We start from the raw sequence: 21,715 nt of genomic DNA, 5'->3' as shown, positions 1-21,715 counted from the left end.
TAAGTTGATCAGGTTTATTTTATTCTCTGTCACTTGGAAGAGAAGTCTGAGACAGCCAGATTTTCTGGAGTTCCCAATGCTGAAGCGTCTTGGGGTCATCCCTGAAAGGAGGCTTTGAATTCAGGGCTGTGTTGATCTGAATTATGATTGATAGATGCAAGGAGGGGCAGTAATAGTGCATACTTGTTTTCTCAAGTGCTTCATCATTCACCAGTAGACAGTGTTAGTAAAATTCCCATGTGCAAGGGACTGGAGTAACAGAGTCTCTACACAGTGCCTAGAAGCTGCTTCTGCGATAACCTCATTAGTGGAGTGTTAAGTCTGAGCTCACACAGCTCAGAAGAGTTTGCCAACTCAAGTCCAGTGCTGTGGTGGCTACAGCCACATCATCTGGTCCATGAACTGGGGAGAATGGACAGTGCCTTTGTTCATTTGTTTGCAGAATATTCCACAGCTAGACCTGCAGTAGTTACAAGAAACTCATCTTCCAGGCTTTTCACTGAAGAGTTGAAGGTACAAAATCTGTTTCAATTAGGGTGGCAGTGTCTGGATCCTTCCCTACCTGTGGCTGGTGTTTATGGGGTGTCCTAAGGAGAAGAAAGGCCAGTTTGGCTGATTTTGCTGCTAACCACCGCCTGGAGCAGACCAGCTGAAGTGTTGCTACTGCTGCCTGCTTTATGGTCATGCAAAGCCCGAAGCCAACAGCTGGCAATTGAGTTTTGTTGTTGTCTTTACTTCAAGGAAAGTTTTGCCCATACATGGACTTGAGCTTTGCACTGGCAATATTTTTAGTTAAATGGTCCTGGACAATGATTATTATGCCAGAGTGGTGTGATGGTGGAGGGGCTGTTTTCTAAGGAAATGCTTGAAGGCAACTTTACTGTGCAGCTGTTTGAGGAGCCTTAGCACAGCAAGCTGGTGTCTGTGCAAAACGAGGAGCGGGGATGATAAGGGCAGAAACAGACAGATTTTGAAGGAGGTATTTTTTACACAAGGCAGTTAACGCTATGGATGTCCTCACAGCTGCCGGTGAGAGGTGCCATGGGGCCCGGGATGCTGTTGCTCTTCTGGCAGAGGTGGTTTCCTCTCCATTTTGATTCCTCTGAACTGTCAATGTAATTTCTTTTCCATGCAGGAAAAGAAGAAATATGCATGGGGGTAGGTGAAATGGTCAGCCGTACATCACTAATTGTGCAGTTAAATGACAGCTTCACTTCCCAGCTTGAGGCTTGAGCTGTTCTTTCAAAAATCCATCTTTGGCCAGGTAGAAATAATGGGTGGCCAAGGGGTCACAGCTGCTCCTTCTCTCTTTTAACCTTGGCCAAGGACAAGAGGAGGTTTTTGGGTATCAGTGGGACACTTTATAACTGAGGGACAAAGTTGTTGAAACTGAAGATAGCAGGGGAAAGAGAAACTTCAGAAGGAGGAAAGGAACATTATGAGGCCATGTTCAGATTCTGAGTGGATGATGCTGATGAGCAGTTGGAAGAGCTGAAGTTCAAGGAGCTCGGGTGAGAGGGCAGAGGACTCTGTCTCGACAGCGGCTGAGGCACTTGGATTGGCGCTTGCATGTCTCAGCAGAGTATTCTGACTTATGAGCTTGCCTGTCACCATCACATGCCTTGTCTGGATGCAAACAGAGAGAAGGTTCTGCTTTTCTAGGACAATCATGAGATTTAGTGCAGCTGGCTTTCCAAAGGTTCAGTAAGAGACAGTTCTAAACAAGATGAAAACAGCTGGCTGCATTATTTTCTCCCATCCTTTGCAATGGAATCAAGTTAGGGATGGGTTTTGTATTTGCACTCATTTAGCTGAGGGAAAAATTTGCTCTAAGGAGCTAAGTTGTGTCTGTATACATGCTGTAGCTAATCCCTTGTATTCTTCCTTTCATGGGTCTGATTCCATTGGAAACACTGAGGGCTAGAGTGTTGGTAAGATACAACTGGGGGGCGGAACAGCAGCATAGCTTTGATTCTGAAGGGATCACTCACTGCAATAATTAGTTTCCTGACTTTTTCTAGGGAAAAGTGTAACATTTTACCAAGATAAACCCCTGACTAAAACAGAACAGAAAAGCCAAAGCCCCCTTTGGCAGGAATTAGTGCTGGTGCTGCTGAGTGTGCTCCTCAGGACACTGTTGAGTGTGCCTGTCAAGCTCTTCCAAACGACTCTGCAAGCCAGCATTGCTTCCACAGGGCTCTCTGCTCAGGTCACAAGGCAGCATTTCTCACCAGGGCGCTGCTGTTTCCTCTTCTGACTGTAGTAGATTACAGATTATACTGGAACATGGCTGAGAAAAGGTCAGCAATGAGGGTGAAAGTCTTGGAACTGAAGCTGGGAAGCTTTCCATTCTCATCCGGGAAACTTTTTTTGTATTGAATTGAAAACCCCTCCAAAACACAAAACAAAGCAAGGCAAAGAAACCCCCCCACCACTTCCATCACACTTCTGCTTTTCTTGCCATATTCCCTCTGCCAGTTAGAAAGGATTTTATTTCCCTTGCATTGTGCAGTCAGTGAATGTTTAGCTGAGGAATCTTCAGTGTGAAGAGAAATAATGGCCAAACACAGCTCATTTTCCTACAGCTCGGCCTCCAGATGATTGCATAGCCCGGAGTTACTGGGGTTTATTTACCAAATTAAAGATGTTTATATGGAGTGTTAATGTCAGTAGACTACGTGGGACTCTTTGAAATGCAGTCTGTTAAATACTGTAAGATATAAAAGCTAATCAAGTAGGGTTTGTGTTTTACTGACGCTGCATTGCTAAGCTTTTTGTGCCGGGAATAATGGAAGAAAGCTAATAATGATAATAACGAAAAAAACCAACATGGAATCATTTTATTATGAGGCTGAGATGTGCTTGGTACCACTTTAGGTTTTCATGTAAAGTGTGTAGAGAAACTAAAATGCTTGTGATCATTACCTTCCTACCAGAAGAGCCTATCTAACATTGGAATAGTCTGCCCAGGGCAGTGGTGGAGTCACCATCTCCGGAGGTGTTTAAATGCTGTGTGAACCTGGTGCTTGGGGACATGGTTCAGTGGTGGCCTTGCAGTGCTGGGACAAAGCTTGGACTGGGTGATCCTGAAGGTCTTTTCTGACCAAAGATATTCTGTGAACAGCGTGGGCCAAGTTCTGTTTGCTTTGCCTGCTTAACAGGGTGGGATTTCTGTGTGCAGGAGAGGATCTCACAACACTGGAGTGAGGAGACACGCTGTGTGCAATTCAAACTGCGATGGGAATGTAATGGCTAAAAGGATTTGATTTCAGCTTGGTGGCAAGTTGGTGTTTGCATCCCTCAGCCTCAGGGTGTGGTTTTGGTTTTAAGCTCAGTTGTGAGTTCTTTCTCCATCTGAGGGGTGAGTTGCCTGTGTGCATGTCTGGGATCCACAGTGCTGATGTATTAGAGCTAGGTTTAAATCAGGGAAGAAGCGATTTGGTGGCATTAATGTGGCACTATGTGCAGACCAAAGAGGACAAAGTAATGGTGGAGCAATCAGTGGGGCTGCATCAACATAATTCTTTCAGGATCCAATAAAGTCTCTTTGCATAACAGTGGCTGCACTGTGCTGTATTCACAGATGAGCTCCTTGGGGAATGCATCTGCCTGCTGCATTTTGATGTATATTTATGTCATTAGGAGCTGCAAAAATCAGGATGTTTTTCTTCCTCTCTCCTCAGAGATGATCTCTGACAGTAGTGCCCTGAAGTGCTCCGTTCAAATGCTGACCAATTTGAAATCTGGCCCCAATTCATCAAGGCTCTTAGTTGATCAGAAGAGGACAAGTTTACTGGATTAATTGCTTTCAGTTGATTGAGTGCTTTTTAGGTAGTGTTACAAGCTCACAAGTCCAGCACATGTTGCCCTAGGTGTAGCTTGCCTTTCATATCCAAAAACATACTTTAAAAAGTTAGAAATGTGTCCTTCAGTCAAATGTTTGAGCCTCACCTTCAGGCCTTAAGAATGTTTGATAGGTTTAACAATTGAAAATAATCACGAATAAAAATTACAGCTATCAATAACTTGACATCACAAAGGTGGAGGTCCATGGAGAGTGACTCTCCCAAGCTTTGGAGCCTTGTTCCTGGCCACGGGGGCTGTGGGGACGAGAGTGCAAGTGAGGACGAAGCGCGGGGGGGACAGGAGCCCAGCCAGGCTGTACCTGGGAGCCGCTCCTGATGGCTTTTCCACAGATGTCCTGCTTTGTCAAAAGCCAGTAAATCTTGTGAAGTTTATTTTCCTTATAGCATCTGTGTTTTATAATGGTGCTTTTAATTTGTTTTTTCTTTGTCTGCTGGGATTTCTTTTGTCCGGCACTTTCAGGCCTCCCTTTTTTTTCTGGGTGGAAGCGAGTCCGTTAATGATGGCCGGCTTGGGAATACACCCCGGGCCCGGCAGCCGCTCCCTCCCTCTGACAACAAAGCCCATTGTTGTTTCCCTTCTTCACTTTTATCCTCAACTTAATCCCTTCCCCCCCCTTCCCCCCTCCCCCTTTGAGTATTTGTGGGTTAAAATGTCTGGAAAAGCGTGGCTCAGATTTTTGGGTGGGTGATGTGATGGAGGCTGTTTTGCTGCAGACTTCAGCAGGCAGGTACTAAGTGGATGGTTTGTGTCTCACTAGGCACAGTTTATCCAATATAATGCTGCACTTGCAAATAAACTCCTCCTGTCAGCCTACCTCGGCTCTTTGCAAGTCACTTAGTAAAATTAATAAGAGATTAATTATCAGCAGCTTTAACTGGGGCAGAAGACTTTTATTTTTCTCCAGTGAAAGTGTAAGTGGTTGAACTAGGATTAACTGTAGGAGGTTTTTTGACTTGTATTTGGTTGCAGTCAGGAATTTGGACCTTGAGTCTGTGAGATCAGAGTGAAAATAATTCAAGAGTTTCTTCTTGTGTGTGTCCTGAGCTGTGGCCCAAGCTAGAGAAGATCAGGCAAAAGGGAGGAGGCATACAGGGAAAATAAACTTTAGTCTAAAATGGTTTTAATGTATCCTATGCACAACTCTTGAACTGTCATCTGAAAATCTCTTCTGTGACAGCTCATGGAAAGATGAATACTTGGCCAAAAGGACTTGCCTTGCTCAGGGTCCTGAGGGCTGTTAGCTCAGCCTTGGGGTGATTACCAAGGGAAAGTGTCTCACTGTTTGGGGTGCTCTGCTGGAAATGTGAGGTTGGGACAATGGTGATTAATTTTCTCTAGATTAATTGCAATATAAAGTATTGCTTGAATGGTCATTAGGATGTGATTTGTGTGTTGTGTCAGTATACAACCAAGCTAGCATTTACAGTTAAATTGTAAGGGCTAAGTGAGACTCCTCTAATTCCAGGGTTTTGGTCTTTACTAATATCCATATTTCCTTGGGAGAGCGAATTCAGACTGTCCACATGTGGCAAGGCAACCTGAGTACAGGCTACTGCTGTGTGAAAAGTGGTTGATATTTCTAGCAGACTTAAACTTTAGCTTATTTGTTGCTTGTCTTTTGACAGTGAATCAACAACTGCTTGAGCTGTAGAAATAATGTTGATGCTTGACTGCATTCTTTGTGCTCCCTTGGCCTGATCCGGCAGTCCTGTACACACGCAACTCCCATTTACTGCAGGAGAGGCTTCCTACTTCAAAGGGCTGGGGGAATGGAGGGTGGCTGTTGAGTTTCTGGATGGGTACAACAGCACACTATAGAATTATGGGGGTTTAGAGTGACTTATCAAACATAACCTGCGGCATTGTGTTGTTCCAGTGATACTCAGAATGCAGAGAATTCAGGTTTACTGAACGCTGAGGAAAGGAGCAGCCCTTGTCACAGATCCCCAGGGCCACGCATGTACCCCTCTGACAGGTCTGAGGCAATGTGCAGTGAAGATAGAACAGTACAGAACATCATAAAAATAGCTAAAAAGAATTCAGTGTAAACAACAGCAAATATTTCTACTAAGAAATTCTCTTCAGTACAATTTTCTTCAACCTCACTCATCTGCACCATCTCCAGATTCTCTGTCTGATTTTCGAGGAAATCTTTACTGTCAGAAATAATTTGTCTCCCTTTTGTATCATGGCAACATTTTCAGCCCTCTCTGTGGAGTTTAGTAATTTTTTTTTCCCCTGTGGGCTTGGTATTTTCAGTTCTTTCTGTACAGTTTAGTAAATTACTTTTTGTTTACTCAGTGTTTTCTTGTGCGCGAGCCTAAAAATTCGAGCCTAAAAATTCGTAGGAGGTTTGTTGCTACGATTAATAAAGAACTCCTAAGTGCTGACTTAATCCTGCAGTTTCCTGACTATCCTTAACTGCCTTGGGATTCCTCAAGTTGTGTGAAAATAAAGCAGCTTTTCCCCTGTGTAGGAAGATGGTCTGTAAGTGCCTCATTTCTCTGCGCGCAGAGATTCTATTGAAGGTTTTGCATATGGAAAACTACACAATGTTGGGAGCGGAGGGCACGGAGTAATTAAATGTGCCTTGAGAGAGGGGACTGTTACAACACAGTCACTTGGTTCAGTAGTTCAGAGTTAATCATTATATTCCTAACAAGTAAAAGAAAACAAATTACAGACGTTTGGAGCCCCCCTCTGTAGATCCCGTGGCCGTTTGCTGCGGAACATGCGGTGCTGGTGGTGAATACAGGAGAGGGAAACACTTTGAGAGAGGCCTTGATTACATGCAACAGTAACTAATTAGACAATAATGCAGAAAACTATTTATACTCCTTCCTACTAGAACCAAGAATGCATTATGAAACTAATCTTTAAAAAAAAATATTTAATTGCATTTCAATCTTCATTTAAAACTGAGCTTTATTTTCCTTCCCCCCCTCCCCCCCCAGCCCTAAATCCTTTCCTGTTTCTTTTTATTCAAAGTTGGTGCAGGAAAATTGCTGTTAATGAAATCTGCTGCCTGAGATTTCAGTGGGGTTGTTAGTCTTTGAAGCTTTGCTATTGCTCTCAAAATGGCTTGACCAACGTTCAGCCCAGGTGCTTAACGTGAAATACACTTTGGTAATTTCATCAGTTTTGTTATTGTGCTTTTTTTTCCTCCCCAAGATGCAGAGGGCTGTGGACTTTGTAGAAAAAACAAACCCCAAACAAATCCCTCCCCCTAAGCTTACAGTTATATAGTATTAGAAGGAGGGTAAAGGAAGCATTGAGTGTCTTTAGGATGATGAGACATTCATTAAGATTTTTCTGCCTTCCTTTTCCTATTTTCAATCCATCTGAAGTACCATTAAAGCTTTTCAGGCAGCTTCCTGTGAGAAACCCTTTTCTGTGCTGTTTTTCTTCCTTGAAAAAAGGTGGCTGCTCTTCAGTCAGATTGTATGGATTTGGCCTGGGATTTGTATAATATCTGTGTAGAATGCATCGGTTGTTTAGGAACCTAATTCCCAATATGGCTCCCTTTTGATTAAGAACAAAGCCAGCGTTTCACAGCATTATAGGAACACAGAAAAACAAGTTAATGATCTAAACCTTCTAATTCATGGTTGCTTGTCTATTTAAAGTACTTTTGATTCTGTTCTAAACAGACTGCCCCCCCGCCCCCGTTTTTTCCCCCCTGTTGTTGTTGTTTAACTTCTTTCTTCGGTTTCCTCGCATTTCTTTCTTTACTCTCCATGAAATTTGTAGCTAGTTTCCTTTTCTAACTGAAGAATGAAAGGTTGTGACTACAGAATGATACAGAAAGCAAGAAAGCATATCTAAACTGGGCGTATATCCAGCACAGAGCTCTTTGAAACGAGCTAAATTTAGGGCTGTGGGGACTTTTTTTTTTCCTTTCTGGTTACGTTTTCCCCTTCCTTTTTTTTAAGTACCTATATGTTTGGGTTTTGTTTTTTTTTTTAACTTCATCTTTGTTGAATGAATGTGAAGTTTGGTACTTTTTGGGTACTTTATTTCTTTCATGCAGTTTTGCCTGGCTTTATTTTATCGTTATTTGTGATTTTCCCTCTGGTCTTTGCTCAGCAGATTACTCTGATGTGTGCCGTAGGGACAACAAAAGCAACCTTCTGAGGACTTTTCAGTTGCCAACACTGTATGTGGCGCTTTAGGAAAAGAATCCCCTTCCAGATATTCTTACCAGAGAACTGAAATCCAGAACTTGTTCTTCAAATTGAACTTGAAAACTTTCTGGTGAACAAAAGTGTCAGGCAAGCAGCAGCAGCAAGAATAATTCCCCCTCCATGGAAATCCCCTTACATAAAAATCAATATTTGCTGCTTCCACTGCCATTTATTTTTTCACCTGAGAGAGATGACTTCTTTAGGTGTGTTTTTGCTGACAACAAGAGCTCATTATTTTTGTTCTTTCTAGTTTTCATTTTTTGGCAATGGCTTATTTCAAGCAGCTGTTAAAGAACGATAGCCGAAGGAAAAATGAAAGTAATGTGTTCTCTTGCATCTCTCTCTCCCATCAAGGTAAACTGAACAGCCAAGACACTTACAATAACTTCACAAACAATAATCCTGGGAACCCTCGCCTCCTGCCTCTTCCCAGTTTGACTGTGGTCTTGCCTCTTGCTCAAATCAAGCAGCCAATGACGTTAGGGACCATCACCAAACGCACAGGGTAAGTGAGCCGCACAATCCTTCCTCATAAACCTTTCTTTCTTGTAATTAATGCAGGAAAAGTCTGCGTTGCTAGTGGGACTTGGTTTGATTCCTGAGTTTAATTTCGGTGTATGCAGTTTAATGCCAACAGAAGGAGGGGAGGGGTGAGGAGAAGAGGAGACAAGAAAAGGAAACCAGCATCAGATAAATAAACCAAACCTGAAAACAAAGCTGTAACAATCCAGGGGTATTCATTTGGTGGCTCATTTCCTTGCAGTCTACCAGATGGGAAATGCTGTACACTGACATGAGGAGAGGTTTCACACCAGGAATTGGTATGAAACATAAGCAGAGCTGTATTCAATCAGGATAAGGTGTGGGGTTACTGTTTTGGTTTGTTGTTGGGGTTTTTTGTTGTTTTGGTTTTCCTTCCAAAGTCTGTTTCTTTTGACTTCCAAACTTTTCAACCAGAAACGATTTTTGCCTATCAGAAAAGGAAGACAGTAAGGCAGGTTGAGCATGAAGGCAAAATTTCATCCTCCTGTTTTCCTGACCTTATTTTTCCTCTGAAGTGACTGTTCTGTACTATGACATTCACGTGTGGACTTTCCAGTTCAGAGCCAGCTGCACTTTGGTACTTTTCACTGTGCCATGATAAAGCACTTCAAAATATTTGTGGTGCAAAGAAAGCTCTACTAAATATCTCTCTGCTCAATAACTCAGAAGGTTTTGTGAGCTTCACAGACTCTAACAATTTCAAGTTAATTGATGCTGTTCAATAATTGATATTTTTATCTTTCTAGATTTAAAATCTTCAGCCTTTTGCAATTAATGCATAAAGCTGGAGGGGGGGGGGGGCAACTTTATCCCCCCTCCCCTTTTTTAGGTGTTCAAATCCCTGATCATCTTCTAGTTACAAGTCAGATCCTTTCATTTACAGCTGGCTTCTTTTATATTTTGAGAAAAACTGATGGGCTGTGGCATGTGGTTGGACAAAAACAATTGAGAAGGTTGCTAACATTCCCCTGCATTTTGGCAGAAGGGTGCAGGCACTGGCTTGCTTGCTTCAGTGGGTTCTTGCTCGAGCTCTAGAGTGAGGTGAACTTCACTTTCTGTTGCATGAACCAGGAATTACTTTTCAAGCAAGAGCTTGGGGATATTCCCTCTCTCCCTGGGTAATTCCCATAGTCTGTGCTTGAGTAAGATCCATTGTTGTTTTGTTTAGTGTGCTAAGCATGCATGATGATGTCCTGAAGCTCACCTGTGTATTCACAGCTACACATGTGGATCTCTCTCTCTGTCTGCCTAACAATCCAGTCCCACTCACGCTGCTGTAAACTGGAATTTCATTAGGCTTGTTGAGCCAGATCATGAACTGGGGGCACAGAGTTGCCCAAAGCACAGAGGCTGTCTGCAGATAACTTCCTGAACTCCACAGACAACTGTAAATGGAACCTGTGAAACAGCAAAGAAACAATACGAGGGCAACATAGCTACACTTTTCAGCTGTTTATTTTTTTTCCCCCTTTTTTTTTTTTCCCCTGCTACAATTTCAACAAATTTCATTGGACCTGGCATAGAGAGGTTTGAGAAAGGACAAGAAGGGAGCCAGGATCAGAGAGAGGTTGGTGTGTGCGTGGAGATTAGCAGGAAGTTACAGTTCCTCAAGGAGAGAAAATACCTGAAGGTGTCTGGAAGAGTGCAGTCAGAGGACAGAAATGTAATTCTGGGCTGGGTTAGTAAACTCCTCCAAATTAGACAGAAATTAAATAGACACTTAGCTAGGAGAAGACATGGCAAGAAAATAAAAAGCCATCAGAGGGCCTTCAGGGAGGAAGGTAGGGTGATAGGAGCGCTGGTGAGGATGGTGATTTGAGAAGCAGCACTTGGTTTGTAATGGTAAATCATGCAGTGGGCTTTACAGAGGCCTTAAAGCTGTGGTCACCAGCAAACTCTCCTACAACCCCTGCAAATATGAGAATTCTGCATTATTCTGCTTCATTTATATTCAATTCTGTCCATTATTCTGGTCTATTTAAACATTTATTCTTAGCTATTGTACACACATTCAGAGTGTTCATATTTGGAGTTTCCTTGAAGTGAGTGTTGCTGTTAACAAACCTTCCCCAGCCCTGTTATTTGGTGTGATTTTTTTTGGTAACTAATTGAATTTAAAATATTCCACGAGGCTTATGTAACAGGGAGGGGGGGAAACAACAGGCATGGGAAATGCCCTGCTGTGTAAATAGAGTTTTCATGAATGAGGATCATAATTTTCAGTGAAGCCCGTGGAGCTGTGCAGCGCTAAGCTGAGAGCTTCCTTCATTTGTTCTGCGTCCAAACGGTTTGATGAAAGGACACGAAATTAACATGAAAAGCTGTACTTCTGAAGCGGGGATTTAAGAAGAATGCCTAGGATCCAAGAAGCCTGGCATGCCTAAAATGACCAAATTGAGACAGCAGCCTTAACTTAAACCTCCAGGGGGCAAAGCGTGTGTTTAACATATTTAACATCTGCCCTCGTATTTCCAGAAACGCGGAGCGCTGTGAGTCTGTGCAGTGTGAGGCTCAGACAGGACAGGGACCATCTGCCTCGCTCTGAGAAGTGTAGGAGGCATGTATTACTGCAAATGGCAAAAGACAGATGTATTTACACCTACATGGTCAGCACCTTTAAGCGCTGCTCCGAGGGAACAAGGCTCTTCTTTGGGAGCAGCTGCTTAACCTTGTGATTGTGCAGTGATCAGAAGCGGAGAGGCACTCGCTAGCAGTTGGGCTTCGCAGGCAGGGCAGGGCGGCCCTCCAAGCAGATTTCCTTTTTCTGCTGTTGCTACTTTTAAGGAATTAAAATGTAATCTGTTGCAGTCCATTCATCAAAAAGTGACAAAAAGGCAAGATTAAAAGAACACCCTTTAATTGGCTGGCCTGGGTTTGGCCGTTTCCTTTGCTTTTTATAATGAAAAGCTTCTTTAATGCAAGAGATCTTCCTTCAGCTTTGTAGGTTTCATTAACCAAAAAAAACCCCAAACAGTCAAGCTGGGTTTTGTTCTGTTAGTATCCAAGACAGCAGCATATTTTTTAAGGTACCAAAAGGGCTGATCAGTGCTCTTTAATGCTTTCATGCTAGAGATCTTCCTCCAGCTTTGCAGGTGTTATTAACCAAAAAAACCCCAAACAGTCAAGCTGGGTTTTGTTCTGTTAGTATCCAAGACAGCAGCATATTTTTTTAAGGTACCAAAAGGGCTGATCAGGGCTTTTAATATCATCTGTCTGGAGCAGAGCTGCAAAGTGTGTCATGTCATTGTACTTGCAGGTGGAATGGCAGCACATTTTTTAGAAGTGTTCACTGTAACCCTGTGGGAATGAAAGACCAGAATCTGGAGTTGGGTCATTACTGCACTCTTCATCACAGATGCCTTCCCCCCACTCCCCCCACCCCCCCACCCCCTTCCATGCAAGCTTACAGATTTTGAAACATTTCCTGATGGCTCACTCAACTCTCTGGATACAAATCACATTCTCAGCACTCTCTCAGAGCATTGCCTCCATTTTGCCATCACTGTCATTTCTTGTTCCCTGCCCTCTGCTTCTTCCTCTGCTCTTTCAAGTCTCTCATTGTAATTTCTCCACTTCATTTTTGTCCCTGTGTTTTGCCATCCCATTGACTGGCTTGCCTGTAGTTTGTATTGTCAGCACATTCTGAGGAGCAGATAGGCTTTCCCTACGGGGCTCTAACACTGAGTGAGGAAGCATCTTATGTTTTAAAGATTAGGGGGATGTAAGACAATCAAAGAGCTAGATTTAATAAGTCTTTCTATATCTGTGCCTCAGTTTCCCTCCCAGAGTTTTAATAGTAATGCTGAATTCCTTCTGGAGTCTGGTGAATGGGTTAATTCATTGCCCATTACAAAGAGCTTATAGATTTGAAAGGGGAAGAGCTCTATGATCCATCTCTTGCTTGTCTATAAAAGGCAGTGAATATGTTAGAAGACAGCTTTGTGCTTTGCAGTGGCTTTATAAGTGTTCCTTGTGTTTGTGGAATGGGTTGTAGTTAGTTTCCAGTTCATAAGAATGTGGGGACACAGCTGAGCTGTAATAGGAAGGAGGGAAATAAAAGCTACAGTAATTGCCCCCGAGGAAAAACTATTGTAGAAGTTGGTTTCTCTGACAGCAGCATTTGTTTTAATTTTCTCAAGGGATGTGGTCATTATATTTGTATCAGACTTCAGTCTCAAATTCGCTGTAGCTTTAGTGAAACACCAGGATGTAACCTGCATTAGCTGGCTCTTGTCAAAGCAGACACATCCAATGTATCTTACAGGAAAAGGAATAAACCTTAGGGTGGGTTTTTTTTTCCCATCCAACAGATTTAGATAGTGGGGTTTTTAAAGCATGAAACTCTATCTGTTCCTCATCCTGTCCCCCCAAAAGGAAGGGGGAAAGTAGGTAAAGTGTCTGATGCAATTTTATCATCTTGGTGTTTCTCATTGCTTCTATTTTATATACTGAAAAGCACTGATACCTGCTTGGTTTATTATGACTTGGAGAGCTTAATTTACCCAAACGTTCTACTACTGAAGCAAACAAAAATAAGGAGTGCTAAGGCATGATGTCATCATACAATGAAGCAGGCAAAAGTACCTAAAAAAGCCAAGGGGGGGAAAAAATTAATATGAAAAGGTAAAGCTGAAAGAATCAGTACAAATAGCTCAGCTTTCCTGCGTGTTGAAGCCAGACATTCTCCTTCTGGCACATTTCTTGGATCTGTTCTGTGTCACCTTCAATAATACCTTTTGGTAATAAAGCAAGCTGTAGTGGTTTGTAATTGATCTGAAATGCAGCTATTTGCAGTAAATTTTGATCAGATGTCCCTGTTTATGAGAGAGGAGTCCAGCTATGGGGACAGAGTGATGGGGGCTGGAGTGAGTGCCCATTGCACTGCTCTTGAACAGCTTTGGTTTTGTTAAACACGGTGACACAAAAGCAAAGTGTGCTTCACTTCTGCAGTTGTTAAACTTCAGAAATCAGATCAGAAGTTAGGAGCATTCTGTTGGGATTTTGAATCATAAATCATCTTCCATCCATAATTTTCCTGTTGGAATTTCACAGTAGCTCTGGGAAGGGGGAACCTCAGTGAGTTTTTTGCCTTGGCTTTGCTCTGTGACTGTCACTGAGCGCAGCCATCTGGTGCTGTCTTTTCAAGGTTGGGTTATCCTGTAATTTGTACATTCTTTCCCTCAATTAGCATGCCATCCATATTGTGTGAAGGAAATAGTGAGAAACAATTGCTTATGTAAATATCATAAAGAAAAGAAAAGAAAAGGGTCATCTTGAAATAAATCACATCTTGAGAACAGAGAGGAAATAGTAAGTTGTCTCTCTCGCACATCAGGCTTTTCATAAGCCTCTGCTGCAGTCTGTGGGAGTGTAAGTACATTTTCTTTCTGATAGAAGGTTTTGTATCTCTACTAAAAACAACCAAACGAACAAAACCTTCCACTGAAGCGTGGATCCACCTGACTGAATTTGTAAAGTAGAGAGAAATTGTTAATTTGCAAATATAATCAGCTTGACACAGCACATTGTCCAGAAAAAGGAGGCCTAACTTAGCTTTTCCAATGAGCTCAGCTAAATGTCATTTGCTGCCTGCTTTGTGCAGACAGAGAAACCGAGGCAGAGAGAAGGAAATAACACTTGCCCAAACATCCAAAATCATCATGTAACCATTCTAAGCTCCCAGTCAAACTCAGCCACTCTCCAGTGACTCTGCAAATTTGCACCAGGTACATCCCAGGTTTTGGATTATATTGGCTATGGGTTGTGCAGGAGATTTAGCTCTCCATTAAATGTTTAAACAGTACAACAGTGATGGAATGAGCTTCTGCTGAGGCATTGGAATGATCTTCAACTTGACTGTGTAGGAGGTGGCACCATGCATACAGCCCAATCCATTTAATTGGGTTTTATCACTGTCCAAAGATGATCTATTTTGTCTAGGAAGGCAGCTAAATGAGCTCTCTCCCCCAGAGTGTTAACCAAACTTCTATTTCAGCTAAGGGCTGGTCCATTACAGGGAGTTCAAAAGATCTTCAATATGGTTTTTGGCCTTAATTTAAAAATAGTTGTGTGTTTTTTCCTGCAACATTCTACTTTATTGGTTTTTTTTACATCTCTGCATGTTGGGAGAGTAAATGTTTTAGATTTGTACCTTCACATGAGAGTTTTTTTTTGGTTTTGAGAGCATGTCTTCACTCAGTGTCAAATTTAGCTCACAGAATTCTTTCCTATCAGGCTGGTCTCCTTTTAATTGTATAGATACATGGCTCAGTGCTTTATACATCCTTCTGTGACAGATCTTTTCTGTTAGTTCATTGCCTGAATTATTTCACTTGGTTCAACTAGGCAGAATTTAACTCTGGGTCACATTAGAAGAAGAGAATTGACACATTGGAGTCTTCAAAATCACTTCTTCAGCCATTTTGGGGGTGATGCTGCATGCCCAATGAGCATCAAAGAAGCCTTGAGCATGGGAGTAGCTCTAAATTTACCTCCTGCTCCTCCTTGCCAGATTTCACGCCAATGCCAGTATGGTGATGGCTTTTTTTCAGAGGAGCTGTTAAAACCAAGGCAGATACCATGAAAAATTACAATTAATGGAGGGTTTGTGAAACTCTACACTGTGCAAAATACTTGAACAAAAAGTCAAATAAAATGATGGTGGAGATATGTGGCCAGAACCACTGAGCTCTGTATCAGGTGCTTCTGAAGATGCCTTTGTAATAAGTGATAAGGTTGCTGTGTCTCACAGTTGCTAATCAGTTTGAATTCACTGGTGTGTTTCTAGCCTAGCAAAAAGGGCTGACTCTAAAAGGTTGTGCTGGAACCTGCAGCTTTTCATTAGGAGACTTGTAACTGTCCCACTCAGCCCTTCAGGCTGTTGTGGAAGACCCCCAAGTATTTGTTGCTCATGTACTTTTTCTACTGGTTTTGACTTTAAGGTCTGTTTAAACCCCAGACTGCTTTTGCCTCAGACTTGTCAGGAGATTTCAGGAAGGAAAGCTGAGCTGTGTCTAACCGGAGTTATAACCTCAAAGCCTGCTTGCAACTGGTGCATTGCCTTGGTCACGGCCATTGTGCATGAGGAACCTACCCTGTCAGCTCCTGCTTCTGGGGGGGGGGGTTGGTGGCCTTGTCAGTGGAGACCATTCATGTGAGCAGTGGTGTGTGAGAGTGTCAGCATGCTGGTTGCATTGGAGGGAGACATCTCTTGCAGGGCATCATGAGTGGTTATAAAAGATGATTTTGTTTACCTTCTGCATAAATCTTACTAGCATGCTATAGAGTGTACTTGTTGGTAATGGAGTTGTCATCTAATTTCTGTGCATTTTTCCCCTTTCTGTGAAGACCTTACCTGTTTGGAGCAGGATGTTTTTCCATAAAAGCTCCATGGTGAGTTCCCACTTCAAACCCAGCATGCCTATAACTCATTTGCTGTCCTCTGTGATTAAACTTTTTTACATTTGGTTTGATTTTTGTTTTGTTTAAATGTGTTTGTTTGCATGGCTGATCCATAGGTGGAAGCTCTGCATAACTTCGTTTTTAAACTATGGATGTTTGTTCACCATCAAGCGTTGCCAAAGAAGACAAGGGGTAACAGGCACAAACTTGAACACAGGAAGTTCCATCTAAACATGAGGAGGAACTTCTTTAGTTTAAGGGTGCTGGAGCACTGGAACAGGCTGCCCAGGGAGGTGGTGGAGTCTCCATCTCTGGAGACATTCCAACCCACCTGGACATATTCCTGTGCAACCTTCTCTAGGTGAACCTGCCTTGGCAGGGGGGTTGGACTCCGTGATCTCTTGAGGTCCCACTCTGTGATTCTGTGTGAAATGCATTCTCTTTCTTTAGTCTTTGTTGCCTTTGAGAGGGGCAATTAATTTTTAAGTAGCGCAGAGGTTGAAAAAATTCTTTCCCCATTAATGGGCAAAATTCTTTCCCCAATAATGGGCAAAAATGATTGACATATCTTCCCCAAACAAGCTTCTCCTTTTCTGTCTAGGGGTTGGACTAGATGGCTTTTGAAGGTTCCTACCAACTCAACCCATTCTGTGATTCCATATAGCTTCCTTTTATTATTGTAGCACTGAGTTGCTTACAGAGAGAAAGCATCAGTGATGGCTTGTTGAAAATAAGCCAGGTCAGCAGTTTTAGGCAACAAGAATGGGAGAAGTTTGAACATCTTAAAATTTGCTTAGAAAATGCAGAAACTTTCAGCCAGGAGGTTTTATTTTGGAGGGGAAGGGTGGGAGGTTGTTGGGGTTTGGGGCTGTTTTTAAAGTTCAGCTAAGGGTACTTACCAGCTCTCTGTTAGAATGGTAGTGTGTAGCTCTTTACTACTAAAAGTCTGTTCCACATCTATCACCTGCTTTTTTCTCCCAAAATCCTACCCTTGGCAGAAAGAAGTCTTTAAGAGCTTCACTGGGTGACTTTTAAGAGAAGGGTAGAGTGGAAAGTAGGAACTCTGCCAACGACAGGAGAAGCAAAGGCACTGCATAGGACACTCAAGGAGAGAAAGTGGCATTGCCTTATTCCAGGAGAACACCTGGTACTGAAGTAGTCTTCCCAAGAACCATATCTAAAGGTGGTTTGCAATGCCCCTAAGTATTTCCTCTGGTGATCTAAGAACTGAAAAGGCTGTGGAAGAAGAGTTTTGAAAGTGGATTGTCTTAGCAAATGGCCTGGTTGGTCACCCCCTGCATGAAGCAGAAATTACTGTAGGTTGAGGCAAGATTAAAAGGCCTAGATTAAAGAGGGAATGTATGAAATAGACCCAAAAATCGTTGCCTGTCTTTCACAAGCCTCTTTTGTGGTTTGTTTAATGCCAGTGCTAGCTCAAAAGTATGGTCTTTACTAGCCTACAGAGAAATTAGGATAAAAAACACACTTTGGGTGGGGGAAGAACCCATGTTGTTTCCATTAAGGTCTTAATGAGACCTAAAATTGTGTAAACAAAATGAATGGAGGTTTGACAGCTTGCTGCCTGGCAAATAAAGGAGCCTACCATTTATTTTCTTGCTTTATTCATGATTTGACAACTGGAAACATGTCTTTGTTTTCTGGTTTTAGGCACAATGATAAATTAATTCAAATTTATGTCTTTGGAGGCAGATCTGCTTTTGCAGTAATGCTGTGTGTAATTGCAAATTTCATGCAGTGTTTGTCTCCTGATACTTTTGTTGCTGCTTATGTTGTCTAGGTAAAACTTTGACCTCCAGAACTCATCCACATTTCCATTTCAGTGGGTTTAGCTGTGGACCTCTGGAGGAGTGCTTTTGGGTTTATGAATCTGATGCATTTGAGACCTGTTTGTTTGGAATGTAAAAGCAATCTGATTCTCAGCCTGTGCAGGCTCTTGCTGTTTGATTGATAATGTTGGGATTTGTAAAGCAGTTCCTTCATGGTATCTATATATGCAATAGATACATGTATAGTATAGTCCTGCAACTTGTTTCACTCTGAACTGAAAGACAAATTCAAGGGCCAGCAGCATTTTATGAGTTCTTTGAGGAAAGTCTTTACAGTGAGGGTGGTGAGATGCTGGAACAGGTTGCCCATGGAGGTTGTGGATGCCCCCTCCCTGGAGGTGTTCGTGGCCAGGTTGGATGAGGCCTTGAGCAATCTGCTATAGTGGAAGGTGTCCCTGCCCATGTCAGGGGGCTTAGAACTAGATGATCTTTGAGGTCCCTTCCCCAAGCTATAAACACTCCATCACTGTACTGCATAGCCCCTGGTTTTCATAGCTGTCTCTGATTTTCAAACTATTTTAAGAGCATTAATTCTTATTAATTCCTTCCTCCATAAAGCAGAAAAATAAACAATAGTAAAAAATGTTGACTAGTTAAATCTTGTCATTACTTCTCATTTTTATAAAGAGCTAACACAAGGCATTTCCAGAGATTATGGCAGAGTTTGATTCATTACCAAAGTCAACAAGTGGTAGAACTGAATTGTTTCTGTAGCTTTTAATCTCCTCTTATTGTGTTGCCAGCATCAAAGAACTTGCATGCCATTGCTCTGTCTCTTCATTTCTTTTTTAAGCCCTGACAAAGTGTTGTCTTAAATTTCTTCTTTGCTTTGCTGCCATCAGTTCTTGTGCCAGTTCAGTGGGAAGTGCTCACATGTGCTTTTCACTGGACATGTACACATCCACATCTCTGTGCTTCTACACTCAAAATGGAAACAGTCCCCCCAGACTAACTGTTAGAGAAGTTATTTACTATCATCAACACACATTTCCCTAAATACTGTGGAATTTGGGATTAACTTGCCTTTCAGTTTTTAGTTTTCAAGTCTTTAGCTCTTCTGTGATTAGCAGGTGGCTTAGTTATTGACTTCAGCTGGGATAGGTGAGTGTCAGCTGTTGGTAATCAAAATGACATGAGCATGGTCTTCAGCTGAGGCACAGCTCTTATTAAATTTGTAGCAGAACAAGAGCTACATAGTGGAAAGATTTTTGTTGTTGTTGTTATTACTATTGTTCTGCTTGCTGTGAGTTTCTGCAGAGGTAAATTGGGGTAAAAACACTGCTGTGTCTCACTGAATTCTTGGTGTAGCTGGGTAGCCCCAGCACACTGCTTTTTAATCCTCCTTGTGTCATAATCATAGTGCTGTTGTTTCTGATGTGGAAGACTGAAATTATAAAGGTGAGTGGAGTCCCTGGAGACATTCAAAATCAAAAGTGGGGTTGCTGGAGTCTTTCAAGGTCAAACTCAGTGTGAGCCTGGGCAGCCTGATCTAGTTGGAAGTGTCCCTGCTCATTGCAGGGGGTTGGACAGGATGACCTTGGAGGGTCCCTTCCAACCCAATTCAATCTGTGAGTGTTCTGGTCCCATTAGCTTCACTTTCTTGTTTTAATTGTTGATTCCCAACAGGTTGCTTCTCTTCTCCTTTCAGTAAAAATATGCTACAGTCTTTTGAAGGTTAGGGTACGATCTTCAGGAAGTTACTATGTTGTGAAGAGTCTTGGAAATTAGCTGGTTTTAAAAGGGAGGCCAAACTTGCCTTCATTTCAGTTCTTGGAACAATTTATGAAGTGCTGACAAGCTAGGAGCAAGCAGAGAGCAGGAGTTCATAGCAGAAACAAGTCATTCACCACCTACCTTCAACATTATTGTTCTGTTCTCCTTTGTAAAGCTGAGAGGATTTTGCATCTACATAATAATGAGGATTTATAGTTTCCAAGTTGTTAAAAATCTCACAGTGACATGAAAATGTGGTTTTTCTAATGGCATTACTGATACTGGAAATCAGTGGGCTTTGGAGGTTTACTGAAGGGAGGAAATTTGGGTTGGAATGTATTGATGAAGACATGGAGATAAAGCAAAATGGTGTTAGAATGAAAGATTCCTTAGTTGTGTTAACATTCAGAATGGAGTTGTTGCCATCTTGTCAGTGCTTTCAGAGATGTGTCTAAACCAGCAGGATGCACTGGGCATTTTTGTTTGGTGGTTGTTATTTTTCTGCAGGACTAAGTTTCACCACATGAATAATCCTGGTTTACAAGGTCTGCTCTTTCTGTCTACAAAACATCCTTCTTGAAGGGAGAATGTTTTGGCACTGAAACCGACACTGAAATGCATGCATGCCATGAGAGATGCGTGTCTAAAAGATGTGATGTAAATAGAATGTAGCTTAGACCATTTCCTCTAAGGTTTATAGTATCAGAGAATTGTCTTGGTTGGGAAAGACTTCTAAGATCAAGTTCAAACTGACACCACCACGGCCATTAAACCATGTCCCAAAGTACTACATCCACATACTTCTTGAACACCTCCAGGGATGGTGCAGGTATATTACTGTATGAATATTTGGAAGATGAGAGCTAAACCCAGTTATTAATAGAGTTAGTTCCAGAACTGCTTAAAAATATTGATTCTGTCACAGATGACTATTTCAGAGTGTCAGGAATCTGTTCTGAATTAAATATGTCATATGTTAATATCAATTAAAAGATTCTAATACAGCTCATGGAGTGCCACTGCAAGCAAGGGAACAGATTTATAGTCAGGAACTTTTTGGAGCACAGATTTCTGACCCAGGAATCCAAAGCTGTAGTTTGAACACTTGGATATTAAGTGCTTTGTGGTGGTTCAATATCAGAGTTACTGACTATAGATTGCAATTGCTCTTTTGGGACATTCTAGCTTCTCCTGCCTGCAGAGTGCTTCAAGGCTGATCTAAGACCAGGAAACTTTGTCTGAATCTTTCCATTGGCTCTGGTCAGTGTGATGGAATTCCTTTGGAAAGGATGATGATGATTATTTCCTTCTACATGAAAGGTGTGACCACAGGCTTGTTGTGTGTGTGAATTATGGCAGGTAGCTTAGCCCCTCTGTGCTTTAGCAAGTCTATCTGTAAGACTGCCAGAGTAACACAGCACCAGGTGCTGGGAAGCTCAGTCACACTTGCTGTAAATCCCTTTCAGAAAGCTGGCTCTGAGCATACAGCACAAGTGCAGACAATTAGTCCCTTCTCCCATTTTCCTAAGTGACCTCTTTTCTGGTGTGCTGCAAAAAAAGTGTTTGCTGCTCTAGGTGAGTTCAAGTTAAAATGTTTCAGGGTGGATGGCAGGGATGGTGGAGGCTCTGGGTTTTTAGCTATGCATATTTTCCATGTGTCACTTACTACAGCTAGTGGTTGGGAGGAAATGAAGTGTTGGAGATCAGTAAGAGTTTTGCCATTTCTTTCAGAGAGATCAAGACTGAACTATGAGGGCCCAAGACACAGATCTTTGGGCAGGTGCAGGAGTTTCAGCTTGGAGAATAATTTTGATTTAATTTGGTTTTCTTACAGAAAGAAGGAAGAGGTAGCAAGAGAAGGGAGCAGTGAAATAAAGTAGAGAGAGAAACGTTAAATAATCCAATTAAAAAGACTGGTGAAAAAAAGGAAGAGAGAGGAGTAGGAACAATCCTTTGTGAACTTCTCCAGCAGCTTTTCTCTTAAGGAAAGGGTGAAATCCTGGTTTAATGAACTGAGGAAATGGGCAATGCTCTGAGCATAGTTTTGAGCTGATACAAAGCAGAATGTTTTCTTTGGATTCCTGTAAGCAGGAATCTGAAGCACTGAATGATGTCTGAATGAAACATTATAAACCATTGTGCTGTGTGCACACTGTGGAG

The 21,715-nt window shown here is 42.1% G+C and overlaps 1 protein-coding gene across 11 annotated transcripts in view; it reads left to right on the top strand.

Moving 5' to 3' along the window:
- The window catches only part of BCAS3 (BCAS3 microtubule associated cell migration factor), a 383,738-nt gene that overhangs the window by 123,560 nt on the left and 238,463 nt on the right, over positions 1 to 21,715 (top strand). For 9 of the 11 annotated variants that reach the window (XM_068154852.1, XM_068154842.1, XM_068154845.1 and 6 more), the window contains exons 16-17: positions 8,406 to 8,556; positions 15,942 to 15,986. In XM_068154852.1, coding sequence (XP_068010953.1) covers positions 8,406 to 8,556; positions 15,942 to 15,986 — 196 coding nt within the window. The remainder of the gene's footprint in view (positions 1 to 8,405; positions 8,557 to 15,941; positions 15,987 to 21,715) is intronic. The other 2 variants (XM_068154844.1, XM_068154846.1) reach the window with 1 other exon arrangement.

This window comes from Melanerpes formicivorus, unplaced genomic scaffold (assembly GCF_026170545.1).
Source record: "Melanerpes formicivorus ecotype bairdi unplaced genomic scaffold, bMelFor1.0.p_v2 SCAF_29, whole genome shotgun sequence".
NCBI lineage: Eukaryota > Metazoa > Chordata > Aves > Piciformes > Picidae > Melanerpes > Melanerpes formicivorus.
Note: the sequence above shows the minus strand (reverse complement) of the source record. Positions and strands in the feature narration are given on the sequence as shown.